Source organism: Egretta garzetta, unplaced genomic scaffold (assembly GCF_000687185.1).
Source record: "Egretta garzetta isolate BGI_Z169 unplaced genomic scaffold, ASM68718v1 scaffold140, whole genome shotgun sequence".
Taxonomy (NCBI): Eukaryota; Metazoa; Chordata; class Aves; order Pelecaniformes; family Ardeidae; genus Egretta; species Egretta garzetta.
The window spans coordinates 219,318-233,339 of NW_009258376.1; the positions used below are offsets into that span (position 1 = coordinate 219,318).

Here is a 14,022-nt window from a genome sequence, read left to right on the forward strand (position 1 = left end):
GTTTCTCCTGCAGGGGTGCTCGCTGGTTGCTGCCTGTCTCAGCACTTCGTGCACTGCTGTGGAGGTGCCCGGTGCTGCCCGCTTGGCCAGGGCTTCCCGGGGAATGCGAATCCCCGCTGCCACGTGCTGTGCTCTCACCACCCCTCTTCACCCGTGGTTAAGCCCCTCTGTGGAGACCTTTTAAAATTCCAGCCTCCTCATTTGGGGTTTGGGCTGGGTGACCTCTAGGGGTCCCTTCCAACCCAAAACATTCTATGATTCTATGATTTCTGCTTAAAGCAAGTGGTGTGAAGGTGGCCTAACAACAAATTGTGGAGCCCCCCAAAAAGCTTGCTGGAGCCCTTCTTCGATTTCAGGGCATTCTGCAGCCACACGAGACACACAAGTGTCTGGTGAGCTCAGCCCCGTAGCTCCAGAGCTACTTTCTTAGCAGATGACAAAAAGTCTCAAGCTTCCTGGAAGCACAAAAATATCAATGGGATATTTGGGGATTTGCCTTAGATGCGTCTTTCATTGCCTTCCCCGGGGTGAAGCCTGGGACCTCTACATCTCCCTGCCACAGGTTTTGATAATCCTTTGGGGCATCACAGCATGGTGGAGCTGGAAATTTCCCTCCTAAAGGCTGGGAAGGGTGAGGTCTTAGCATGGCCAAGCTCCGCTCCTCTTCCCCACTCCTGTAGGGGAACAGCCAGAGACCCCCCGCCACTCCCCGGGCGCTGAACTGAGCTGCCTGCAGAGGCAGCTTTGATCCTGGGCCTGTTGCTGCAGAGCCAACTGCTTAACGTGCTGTTTGTTTGACAGAAAACTATCAAAAGCGACGTGTTGGTTACTTTGGTGCGTGCAGAGTACAATGGCGCCATCTTGGGAGACTCCTCCAGGATTGATGTCTTGCCAAATGGGACAGCAAACTATAATTTCACGACCAGCTTTGAGTGCAGCCCCGATGGGCCCAACTCCTTGGATGACATCGCACAGAAACCTCTGCTCTGTAAGTACCTGACGCTGGATCTCCCTCCTTGGAAGGGGGCTGCTGTCAGCTGCCCTGCTCTGCCTGCCTGCCGCAGGAGTCACTCGGTTGAGAATAGCACTTCAGCAGCAGCACTGGGAGGGTCTCAGCACTTCTGTTCCTGTCTTTGCCAGCTGGAGGAATCCCCTTTCATGTTGGCCTGTGCTCCTTGGCTTCGCCATTCTTGTCAGCCTTGGGTGATGAAGTAGGAGCGTGTGCCGGAGCTGACACAGACCCTTTGCAGCTCCTGCACTGCTGGTCCGAAGCTGTCTGAGAAACTCTGCCCACTCCTCTCTCTGTATCTCTCTAGTGACAGTGATAGAAGTGGTGCAAAAGGAGAAGAGACAGAAGGAGAAGACGGTGCCTCTTGGCCAAGCTGTGGTGGACCTCCTACCTCTGCTGCAAGGTACAACATAGACTTCCACAGCCTCCGTAACCACTTCTTACTCCCTGGCACGTTTTGATCTTTGCTTATGGAGCCCTGACTATAACTGACCTCCTTTTGACAAAACACACTTCATCGCCTCTGTAGGAAGCTGGGGCTGGGGGCCGAGGGGGTGACACTGGCAGCTCGGCGGTAGGAGTCAGGCCATGATTCCTCTGCAGAGGGTCTCACTGCGTGCTGTTCTCATTCCTGTTTCTTCCCAGGACAGTGTTCATTTAAGGTCTCGGCTCCTTTGTATGCAGTGCCTACCTCTCCATTAGAGAGCCTTCAGCCGGAGGCCAAGGTATGTGGAATTTGGAACTGTTCCTTCGATCATTCGCCTCTCTGCTGCTTTTTAATGGGAAGGCGAGCGTGACTCAGCCACCTAGCTCATCGCGGCTATGTTATGGCCCTATATGTTACAAGCTTGGAGGCCTTTCCTACTCCCGTTGACGTCTGTCCCCAGTTGCCTGTGATAGGTGAGGTCGTGCTGGGAAATGTTAATATGTGCAGCTACCAAATTGCTCTGGAAAAAATATTCGAGATGGAAAACATAGTGCTGAAAACCCAGGAAAAGGCAAAGGCAGGATTACCTGCCCAACTTTATTAGCCTTCCTTTCTGTGGGTAAAATGTCTCCGAGCTCATTATTGAACAAGCCCTGATGCCTTTCCTGCAAGGTTATTCATTCAGCCCGCGGAAAAGTACCCAGTGAATAAAGCAGGGAATGAAGCGTGAGACGGGGAAAATGTGCCTAATTTTGCCCCTGAGCCTGCCTGCGGTCAGCGCTGCGAGTGAATTGGAGGGGTGGATATTGCATTAACTTTTCTGTATTTAAGAGGTGTTACACAGTAAGCGAGGCAGGGGGGCACTCATTAGGGAGGAGAGATAATAACTGCTGACCAGCTCGGGTTTTGTTGCACGCCGTTGGGACAGGCAATTAAAGACTGCACGCAGAGTCAAAGCGTGGCCCCAGCTTGGCACGTGCTGAGTCACCGGGGGAAAATCATTCTTTTCCATCCCTGATGTTCTTCCTCTGGGGCTCGTTTTAGGACATCCCGACTCTTCCTCTGGGGCTCGTTTTAGGAGACCCCGACTCTTTCTCCCTGACTCCTTTTATGTGATCCTGGGGGCATACGCCGTGCCTCACGCAGGCTCCGATTTAAACAAACAAGTACCACAATTCAAACAAATTGATCATGAAATTCCTTTCCTGTGCTGGTCTCTTTTCTTTTATACCTGAGGTGAGGAGTAAGATAACATTACACGTTCTGGCCTTGGGTTTCTGCTTGCTTCTCCCTCAAGAGCAGGAGAGTTATAACTGTCTAGTTACTGGCTCTGCTTTATCCTTGTCCCGCAGGGTGGCCTTGAAGTGACAGTGTGCGCCGAAGAGCCCCTGCTTTCTGCAGCACAGCTTTCAGCTGGTAACCTCCTGAGCGTCACGCTGGAGGCGGCTTATTCTGTCCCCGAAGCGTTTGCTCCCACCGGACCCCTGCAAAACTACATGGCTTGCTTGCAAGTCCCGACAGCCGAGGAGGTGAGCATGGCTCCAGGCGCACGAGAAGGGTTTGGGCTGCCACAGAGAGGATTGTTCTCTGTGGAGCAAGTGTCCAGGCCCGTGGGGTGAGCAGTTCCTGCACTTTTGCAACAGCGGTGCTTGCTGCGAGCGCGCAGGGTCTCTGCTTGGCAAGATTTGGATTGAAAAGGGCAGGGTTTTTTTCCACATGGCTATTTCTTTTTTTTCCTCCGTTCTTTGTATGCGTGTAGTGGAGCGTGTTTCCAAAGCCTGGCCCCTGCGCCGCCATTTTGCTTTGTTAGACCCAGCTCAGCACAGCTGGCACTTGCTCCCGCTCCTGCTGGAAATGCAAGTCCTTTCATTCCCGCGTCTCTCCAGAGGGAAGTCCCCTTGCTCTTCAAGAATGGCATCCTGAAGCTTGCTGGTGAAAAAGACCCATTACCGCGGCCCAAAAAATGGCCCCTTGATAATGTCATGGCCCCTGGTGCTCTGAGCATACCCAACTCCTTCATCGTTGGTGGTCCCTATGAAGATGAGGATGGAGAGCTCAACAAAAGAGAGGTGAGGAAGGACTGGCAGTGTCCAGTGACTGGAAAAGAACCAGTGGGTCTCACTGAAGGGTCTGACAAACACTTGCAGAGAATTGTTATGGGAGGAAGGTGGGCGGCCGGTCCTCTGCGCAGGGTCCAGACATGGAGATGATTCCCCTGGGACAGCGGGCCTGCTAATTCACCACAGGAGAGTTCCCTAGGGTGCATGTGGCAGGTCTGGTCCCTGGAAAGCTCCCTGCTCTGGAGCTGCTGGGCTGGGAGTTACGTTATCTCCTTGTGAGCCAGGCTCTTAATACTGATGGGCTCTGGTATCTGCAGGGAGGGCTGCTAACTTACACCGCTAGGATGGCCCGAGTATGGGGAGCTGGACACCTCTGTCTGACTCACGTTCCCTCCCAGGGACCGTTTCTGGGGGTGATTTGGGGATGATGCAGGCTGTGGAGATTGCTGCCCTGGCTCTGACTGCCTGCTGTTTCTCACAGGACAGGGAATTTAGGATCCAAGCAGAAAGGATGAAGAGAATCGTATGGGACACGGAAAGGCGTTGTTACCTGGATCCTGCTGCGGTACTCACGTAAGGGACATGAGAACCAACTGTCCAGCATGGAGCGGTGGGGAGAAACCACTCAGGTGCTCTCAGACCTCTTACGTGGTCACACCGTGGCTCTGCCTGGCCTCCCGTGGCTCCTATGGCTGTCTGTTGGCCAAAGGCGTTCACACGAGCCAGGGAGCAGCTAACTGCCTCTAATTGCTGGCAGCAGCTTAGTTCTGCTGTGGTGGGAGAAGATGAATTGGCTGTAGCTGCAGTCTCCAGGCCATAAACACTCGCTCATGCTGCCAGCGGCTGGAGCTGGTGACTGTTCCCCTCTGCGGTTTGTCGAAGGGGCAGTGGAGTTATGGTGAGCAGACGTGGAGTAGCGTGGCCCACACAGCTCTCCTCTGAGCTGCTAATTAAGTTTTGCCGAATGCCCAATATATTAAGATCTTTTCACTCCCTGTGGGCACTCATTTGCTTTTTTATTGGATAAACGTTACCTTTAGCGGCTCTAGATATGCTCAGGATCAGGATAAGTTTCCCATTTCTCTTTGAATCCTGCTACGTCCTTGGCCTCAGCTGCATCTTGGCTCCAAGTTTCACAGCCAAATTACTCCTGGTGTGGAAATGCTCCCTTTCTATCTAGTTTGATTTTTTTTAACTTTTTTTTTCCCCTACACTTCCATCAGCCTGCCTGCTGGTTGCAGAGTTACCAGGCACATTGAATGGGAGCTCAGGGTCCGCTTGCTCTGTGCAATTCAGGATTTATACCAAAGTTAATGATGTTCCTTCTTATTTGTTTCATTGCTGATGTAACCAGGGGAGCAAGAAAACCTCGTGTGTCGCTCTCACAATTGTTTTCTAGCTGGTTGTGCCATAAATGCACACAGCAGTGGATGGGGAAGAAAATGTCCCAAGCCTGCCCCAAAGCACGCATTCTGGTGGCCGGAGGGTGCTTGCTGTATCTCATGGGAGCTGGCAGGAGCAAACCCAAGGCAGGGGGTGCTCTGGGGCTGCTGGGGTGGTATGGCTCTCCAGTTTGGTTTCTGCATCTTCTCAGTGCCCTCCTTTGCCTTCAGCCTGCAGAAGCGCATTGCGGAACGCCGGTCCTGGCCCGTGGAGGTCTGCAGGATGGCTGTGGCCTCACCCAGCAAAGGCAAAACTAGCAAAGCTGACAAGGTAAAAGCTGGGAGGGAGATGTTGTTCTGGCTTGCAGAGCAGCACTGCGTTATCGAGCATTCGCCTTTCGATGCCTTTGTCATTCCAAAACCAGCCTTGAACCAGCCAAAGCGAGTCAGAGAGCTGGAGGCTTTGCAAAGGGATTCCTCAGCCTTATAGAGTGGTTAAATAGACAAGGGATGATATTTTTTTCCTTATAGCACACAGAGCTCTTGCTGGCAGTCTGTGGTAGCTCGGTGGAAGGGGGTCAGGGAGAGGGTGCTTTTTGGGGAACTGAGGTAATTCATGGAGCTTATCTTTGGGGTTTGGAACATCTTGATGAAATTCCTGCCTTCTTTCTTGGGGTGTAAATAAGTTACGCTTTTGCACATGAACTGGGGTGGTTTAACAAAGAAACAGCCCCTTAGCTACTCGTTCTGTTCCTGGCGGCTGATCGTGCGAGAGCTCCTCATCTGTTCCAGGGCAAAGTCACGTAAGCTGGGATCAATCTCCTTCTGCGCTAATTGGTGCCAGGGTCCTGTGGCCCTGACAGGGATCCTTCTCCCTCACCCTCACCAGCCTGCGGCTAGCCCGGGCTCTCAGCCCCCCCTAGCTACCTGATTTCTGTCAAAGCTGAGGTGCACAGCTCTGGGAGGGTTGCTTGGATTTCCAACCACCTAGTTGGTAATTTTGCAGCCTTATTTCGAAAAGACCTTCCTGAGGTGTGGGCATTAGAGAGAAAAGCCACCCTGCGGGGATAGGAATAAAATTGATATTCTGCATATGGAATGACTCCAGTGTTTTCGGCCAGGTCGTCTCGGCTGTGTGCCAGTGACAGAGAGCCCCTGGCTCATTGGGTGCATCCGTTTGCTCTGTGGCCTCCTCTTAACAGGAGCGGTGACCTTGTTTCCTTGCAGAGAATAACCGGTGTCTCAGTCCCTCGCTCTGTGTTTCCAGGGAGATGAGGACAAACAGATTTTCTTCCACGGCGTGGCGTATGTCAACATGATGCCTCTGCTGTGCCCTGGTGTGAAGCAGATCCGAGGCGCCTTTCGTGTCTTTACCTACCAAGAGAGCGAGGTGTTCGAGAAGGTGAGGGCGGGCCAGGCGGGCTCCGTTCCAGCTCTGCGGCTGCGTTTGCGCAGAGCCGGGCTGGGAGCCGGCAGCACGGGTGGCGTGGTGCTTGGAGCCTGGCTCTGAAATGTCACCGCCCTTTTGGTGGTGGAGAAAAATAACGAGACGAGCTTTTAGGTGCAGACTTCTCAAAGGCAGGGGATTTCTGGGCGTGCGCGAGCAGGTTTGGGAGCTGAGGGAGGCTCTGAATCTCCCTCTGCTCCCTTCTCTGCCCGCAGCTGAGCTGTAAGAACGCTCAGTCTGGAACAGGGGCAAATGAACAGCGTTGCTGGGAAGAGCAAACAGTGGCTCTACAAGGATAGCGTTACCCCAGGCAACAACCAAAAAAAGCCGTCACTGGCGCTCTTTCAGCTGTAGCTCACGGAGGTTTATTTGTCTTTGCGTCCCGTCCCCCCCCGCCCCGTTACCAGGAGTGACAGTTACATCTCCATTTTCCCACAGTACCCTCAGAACAGACCTGAGCTTGTTTCAGGAGGACAGATGCGCAGCCTGGTTTTTTCTGCCCAAGGCCCTTGTAGTGCTGCCATCCAGGCTGCGGGAGCCGGGTGAATTACAGCCCTTCACCCTGCCGTCCGGGCTGTGGGAGCCGGGTGAATCACAGCCCTTTGCCCTGCCTCCCCTCTCCCACTGGCTGGGGGGGCCAGGCACCCAGCTGTTTGCTGGTCCCTGCTTTGCCACCATGATTAATGCCCTCCTTGGTACTCCTTGTCCTGTAGCCTTTATCTGTCACAAGTGAAGTGACACACGCTCTCTCATTCTCATTCTGTGTTTTTGTGGATGCTTTGGGCTGCTCCTTGGCCTTGGTCTAGATGGTACAGCTGCTCCATCCTCTCCCCAGCATCCCCTCAGTTCTTGCTAGCCTGTATTTTAGTGGTGGGATGGCAGGGTTAGGTTAAAGGTTGGACTTGATGATCTTAAAGGTCTTTTCCAACCAAAGCGATTCTATGATTCTATGATTCTATGGCTGGGAGGGAACTGCCTGTCTAGGTGCTCCAGCAGCGTGTAAACTGTGTAAATCTGAAAAACCCGCTCCTTGCAATTCACCCGGTGTGTGTCAGGGAAGCTGCTCCACACCAGAAGGAGCCGAGAGTCACTGCAGGGCAGGTGGGAGCACCCAAAGAATCTCAGAACAGACCTAGTGAGTGTAGCCAGATTCATCTAACAGTCCACATCACCAGGCAAATCCTTAGCCGTGAGGCAGGTCAAGGATCAAGCCAGGAATTCAGGCCAGTGGACGAGGATTGGGGCAGCACGGGGGTGGGCTCCAGCAAATCTACCACATAGCTCAGGTGAGAATCCAGGGCCAGCACCTCAGTGAAAATGCAGCTCTCTGGAGAAGACGGGGAGACCCCACTGAGGCTTTCTCGGGCAGCTATTTTCATAGCAATATATATATATATTTATATATAGTATAACAGCTGTACAGTATCAGAGCTGGCCTTGAGCACCAGCAGCTAAACTAGGAGGGGAGTACAAGGTTGCGGAGTGTCTTAATGCATTGAGGACCCTGACAATGTGTTGTGCGATGCGAGAGGTTAGGGCCAAGGGGTGGAGGAGCCTACTGGTTGGACTCGACGATCTTAAAGGTCTTTTCCAACCAAACCGATTCTATGATTCTATGATTCTATGGCTGGGAGGAAACTGCCTGTCTAGGTGCTCCAGCAGCGTGTAAACTGTGTAAATCTGAAAAACCCGCTCCTTGCAATTCACCCGGTGTGTGTCAGGGAAGCTGCTCCACACCAGAAGGAGCCGAGAGTCACTGCAGGGCAGGTGGGAGCACCCAAAGAATCTCAGAACAGACCTAGTGAGTGTAGCCAGATTCATCTAACAGTCCACATCACCAGGCAAATCCTTAGCCGTGAGGCAGGTCAAGGATCAAGCCAGGAATTCAGGCCAGTGGACGAGGATTGGGGCAGCACGGGGGTGGGCTCCAGCAAATCTACCACATAGCTCAGGTGAGAATCCAGGGCCAGCACCTCAGTGAAAATGCAGCTCTCTGGAGAAGACGGGGAGACCCCACTGAGGCTTTCTCGGGCAGCTATTTTCATAGCAATATATATATATATTTATATATAGTATAACAGCTGTACAGTATCAGAGCTGGCCTTGAGCACCAGCAGCTAAACTAGGAGGGGAGTACAAGGTTGCGGAGTGTCTTAATGCATTGAGGACCCTGACAATGTGTTGTGCGATGCGAGAGGTTAGGGCCAAGGGGTGGAGGAGCCTACTTTGTCCCTTGATTCCCTCTGTTCCCTCTTTGTTTTCAGACTGGAAGTCAGCACAGCGTTTTCTGGGATCTCAGGTCACAGCTCAGCCTGACTAAGGAAGGGCCGTGGACCCCAGGAATCAGTACTCCCCTTTCCAGAGCCATTCCCAGCAAGACTCAGAAGGAAGACAAAATCAGCAAAGAAAAGGATTCCAACCGAAGGGTAAGGTCTGGAGAGGCACGCTGTGATGCAGTAGCTCCGTTTCCACGTCAGAGGTGGTTGGGGCGTGCAGAAACCAGGGGCTGATGCTGCGTTGCCTCAGCCAACTGAGAGATACTCATCATCTTGAAATTTTAGTAGTGCTGCCTGAACAAATGTACAACTCGCATTTATTGAATCTGAAACGAGACGTCTTTTCTTTTTCTTCAACAGATGTCCAACACATCCAAAATCCCGTTGTCAGATGCCACTGTAGACGCGGAAAACGCCACATATCTCAGCCTTGATGGACAGGTAATTATGTATCTCCAAAGAGAAGGAGAGACTGCTAGACCGTCGCTGCGCCGGTGTCTCACACCTTTCACGTGATTAAATCCTTGAAGAGTGTTGGGCAAAGGATGTTTCACGCAGACGCTGCCCTGGAGTTCTCCCAGTGGCGTCCAGCTGGAGGGCAGGCTCGCATTGGGCTAGAAGGTCTCTGTAAATAACCAGGCATTTATTTAGAAACATCCCTTCATATTTTGGCTTCTTCCTCAAAACATCTAGAATGCATGTTCATTCGTCAAGCAGATTGATTTTCTGGGCTTGCTCCCTTTTGCCTAGGCTAGTTTCTTGAGCTGAATGTTGCTGCTATAAATCATTCTGGGGGCAGGTTATGAAACAAGCCCTATCTCTGCAGTTTGAAGAGGATTTGCTGACGCTGTGTAGCTGTACGCTCAGTCTTCCATCACGCCAGTAATGGCTCTAGACAGCACGACACTGAGCGAGCCCTGTTTATCTTCACAGCAATACGCTGAAGCAGGAACATTCCTGGTGATGGAGATAAAGCTGGACAAGGCCTTGGTACCAAAGCGATTGCGAGAGGAGCTCACCAGACGGTGCGTAAAGCCGTGCTGTAACTCTGGGGCTGACAGCTCATTTCTGCAGGATGGAAACAGGGCTGTGCAGCGAGCCACCCCCTTGGAGTGCTCTGCAAGGACCAGCTGAGGGCCTGAGCCGAAGCCCCCTGGAATCAGGGGGAGGATTTGGCCGGATTGCTTAAGAGGTGGCATCTGGTGTGTTGGGAAAACACTTGCATTCATCTGAGCTGGCATCTCCCTGCCAGTCCTCTCAAAAAGAGAGATGCCAGAGCAGCACGACAGCGTCTGCGTTCCCAGCCGGGCTTTGTTTCCCATTAATCCCCTCTTGCATGTGATGTTTGGCCGCTTGGTCAGGACCGGCCACCAGCGTGGACTGCCCGGGGTAGCATTGCTGTAGCTTCAACTTCATATTCTGTATTTTTAAATTTTTTTTGGCCTTTTTGGAAGTTTTCCACCCATTTCTTGGCTCTTTCATTAGTTTTCACATCATTCCGCTGTCGAGCTGCTCTCTCTTCTCTGCTGCTTCGAGTCCTTTGGTGTTTGATTGGAGGCGGTTGCTTCTTGTCCAGCGGTCGCCCTGCTGCGTTACAGCCTAGGAAAGGCCTAGCAGGTATCGTTTATTGAATAAAAAAAGAGAAAATGCAGCAAAGAAGTGAAGTATAGCACGTGCAGGCAGTACGTCTCTCTCAAACAGAAATACGAGCAGCAGCCGTTCTTTGAAGGGAAAGCACGGGTGTGGTCTTCTGTCCTGCCCACTGTCTTCTAGGAAGAAGAGGTTGAGGAAGGTGACCCCCCCTTACGACAGACCTTCTCCTGGTCCTTTTTATACCATTCCTACTCCACTGCAAGTTGCATGAATGCAGTGTAGCTCCTCCTCATTCCCCTGCCACGCACAGCTGCAGATGTCGGGCTCAAAAATCCAGCCCTTCTGGGTTATGGGAAGAGCCCTGTCTTGGGGGGGGCTCCAGCTGATGTGTCCTAGCAGAGGAGATCAGTGGTGGATCTTTGTCTGGAAGGATGTTCAAATACATATCTTTGTAGCAACCCATAGCTCTCTTAGAATCATAGAATCATAGAATGTTTTGGGTTGGAAGGGACCCCTAGAGGTCATCTAGTCTCTTCTTGAGCTCCATCCAAAACCCTCTGTCAGCTTCTGCCTGGCCCTCATCGCTCACTCGCTTTCCTCGGGTTGTTGTTGGTTTTCTTCTTCTCCTCCGCAAGGAAAGCGGTTTGGGTACCGCCGGCGGAGGTCACACGTCAGCGACGGGTGCTGTTCTGAGGGTGGGACCACGAGCGTGGGAGCTGTACTACCCCCTCGCTTGGGCTTTGTGGCTTCCCAAGGAGTAGTGATGGGTCCCTGCAGGGCAAGGGGACCACTCAGGGCCATGGCACCAGCCCACACGGCAGAGGGTGCGAGAGGGGCTTGTGTGGGAGAAGCAGCCAGGGCTCGGGAACTGGAGGAGGCGGCTGGCCAGGGGCTCTGTCAGCTGGCACAGCAGTTTCAGGAGTGGTTCGTATTTGGTGGAGAATAAGTGATTTGCTTTGCTAATTGGGTAGGAGCCGTCACAGGGATGTGACACCTTTGCCTGGTGTCACATTTGCTTGGTGGGCTGAATTACGTTCTGAGAACCAAAGGCGTTTTGGTACAAGCAAGCAGGAAATCTTGGTAAAAATCCCAGTGAATGTAGGCTGGTTTGACACCAAGGATTTCAGTAAAACCTTAGTAAAAATTATGGTAATCCTAAGGGCTTTTGATCCATGTTTGAAAGGTCATTGTAACCCTGGCAGTGGTACAAACTGGGTTGGTGTGGAGTCAGCGCATGGCCAAGGGATGAGGTGCCCCAGCTGCGCTGCGGGATGTCAGGAGCCTGTGGATCGGGTGGCCTGGGGTCTACAGGGATAAAATTCTTCAGAGCTGTCCTCAGGTTGGTGCCTTTCTTGCAGCTGTGCTGGCAGACCCAGGAGCTTGATGAGATCTGCTTCTCTAGGAGAGTGGGTTTGATTGCTAGCAATCACAAGCGTTAACCCTACCTGCCGGGCTGAGCCTCTGCGATAGTTTTTGTGTGATGGGTCAGTCAAGCCCAGTGAAAATAATGACTGAATAAATGTTATCTAATCCCCACGGAGTGTAACCACCGGCCGGGAGCGAGGCAGCAGCTCGTTGTCTCAAGACATTATGATGAGCTGCACCATCGAATGTAGGTGCCTGGTCTTTACAGCTCATTCTTGGTCTGAGACTTGAGTTTCCCCCTGCTCCCTGGGTCCCTGGGAGGCATCTCAGGGATACGGGGATGGGCTGGAGCCCTGGCTCTGCAGGGCTGCCTGCGCCCAAGATAAGGCAGTGTTGCTGGCAGTCTGTCTGGCTGATCCCTCCTGTCCTTCCATTGACAGGGTCAAGCAGATGATTCCTCCTCGCCCTCCGCTGCCTCCCCGGACTGCAGGAGCCAAGAAGGTACGTGCAAGAGCCCGTGGCCTTGCCACCACTCTGCCACCTCCTCCTGCCCTCCTCCCTCGCACACAGGAGAGTCTTCATTCCCAATCTCAGCCTTGCGGTAACATGTAGATGAGGTCTGAAGAGGAAATACACAGAAAAGAAAGCTTCTGGACGTGTCCTCTTCGCAGGAGTATGCCTTGGGAAATCATTCCTGGGCTGTGTCGCTCACGTTCGCAGCCCATACAAAAGGGAGAGATGTAGCAAAGGTAGGGGAGGCAGCAGCTTGGGGTGTTTGGAAGGAAACAGGATGCTGGGGAAAGAGGTTACCAGGACTTTATGGTTACCCCAGGCAGTCCCAACAGTTTCATGGCTCAGACTGGCCCATGTGCTTCACTGGATCCAGAAAAATGTGAACAGAATCAGCCCCGACCACTCTCAGGTCACCCAGAATTTTTGAGGACTTGTGTGTCTGTGACACCCTCAGAAAATGGTCTGAGCATGCTGGCCTGTCTTCTGTGGGTACAGAGCAGCCGCCGAAGGGGGATGTCCTTGGGTGGCCCCTGATGCTAAATTCAAAGCAACAGTGGGGGAAGAAGCAGCACTTCAATAACTGCCCCCAGTGCTGCTACCAAACTGATTTGTGCTGGGCTGTCTGGAGCGCACAGAGCGATGCGTTTTGCTTATTGCAGCACGTGGAAGCTCCTGCCACCGAGATCATGGAAGATTACAGATCTGCTGAAGAGACCTGGGCCCACGGGTTTAAAAGGCTCCTAGCAAATGCAATCTAGAATCACAGAATCATAGAACGGTTTGGGTTGGCAGGGACCTTTAGAGGCCACCCAGTCCAACCCCCTGCAGGGAGCAGGGACATCTTCACCCAGACCAAGTTGCTCAGAGCCCCGTCCAGCCTGGCCTTGGATGTTCCCAGGGATGGGGCATCTCCCACCTCTCTAGGCAACCTGTGCCAGGGCCTCACTGCCCTTGGCGCAAAAAATCTCTTCCTTATATCCAGCCTGAATCTCCCCTCTTTTAGTTTAAAACCATCACCCCTTGTCCTGGCGCTATGGCCCTGCTAAAAAGTCTGTCCCCCCCTTTCTCCCCAGCCCCTTTAAGCCCTGCAAGGCTGCAGTCAGGTCTCCCCGGAGCCTTCTCTTCTCCAGGCTGAACCACCCCAACTCTCCCAGCCCGTCCCCATAGCAGAGGGATTCCACCCTTGGATCATTTTTGGGGCCTCCTCCGGCTCTGCTCCAACAGGTCCCTGCCTGTCCTGTGCTGGGGACCCCCGAGCTGGATGCAGGGCTCCAGGGGGGTCTCACTGGAGTGGAGCATTTTGCTTACAACCAATTATACCGCTAGAGAAGAGACGACAATGACTGAAATACTGGGTACTGACTGAAAAATATAGCAGGAGCGATACCCGATTATGACAGAGCTCTTTTGGATTTGCACGTGGATCTTTTCACAGCCCTCTGGCGTGGACAGGAAAGGATGCTGCCAGACTAATTGAGACTTGAGTCAGGTGGAGTTTATGGGAGATGTGGGCTCTGGCAAATAAAATACATTTCAAGGTTGATGGCCTAAGTGATTTGTGAACTTTGATGATTTATTTATTTCCTAGGCTGTGGAAGATTATCACAACCATGTCACGAACATTGCCGTGGCCATCCTGAGTGAATACCACGAGCTCTTTGGGAAGCAGCTGCCTGACCGGGGAGCGATAGACCCCCAAACTCTGGAGGAACAGAAGCGTCAGCTCAACTTCGAGCTCAATAGCTCTGGGAAATATTTTGCTTTTAAGGAACAGCTAAAGGTAAAGAGTCCATTGTGCTTTTCGCTTCCCTCCTTGTTTTGTCCTGGCAGTTTCTCAGTGAGGAGCTCCTGCTCCGTGGTGGTAACTTCGGGTGAAGTGCTGCTCCAGAATCCGTCCCTGCCGCTCGGGCCTGGGGCGGGGGGCAGGAGGAGGGATAGGTATTCCGTCGT

At 52.8% G+C, this 14,022-nt stretch overlaps 1 protein-coding gene across 1 annotated transcript in view; it reads left to right on the forward strand.

Annotated features, from left to right (window-relative positions):
* WDR90 (WD repeat domain 90) overlaps window positions 1-14,022 on the forward strand; it is a 61,833-nt gene that overhangs the window by 1,935 nt on the left and 45,876 nt on the right. Inside the window, 13 exon segments of the mRNA XM_035895625.1 lie at window positions 802-988; window positions 1,317-1,412; window positions 1,655-1,734; window positions 2,789-2,965; window positions 3,323-3,505; window positions 3,978-4,069; window positions 5,110-5,209; window positions 6,146-6,280; window positions 8,590-8,751; window positions 8,962-9,042; window positions 9,535-9,626; window positions 12,000-12,060; window positions 13,661-13,852. Of these exon segments, the coding sequence (XP_035751518.1) occupies window positions 802-988; window positions 1,317-1,412; window positions 1,655-1,734; window positions 2,789-2,965; window positions 3,323-3,505; window positions 3,978-4,069; window positions 5,110-5,209; window positions 6,146-6,280; window positions 8,590-8,751; window positions 8,962-9,042; window positions 9,535-9,626; window positions 12,000-12,060; window positions 13,661-13,852 (1,638 nt within the window).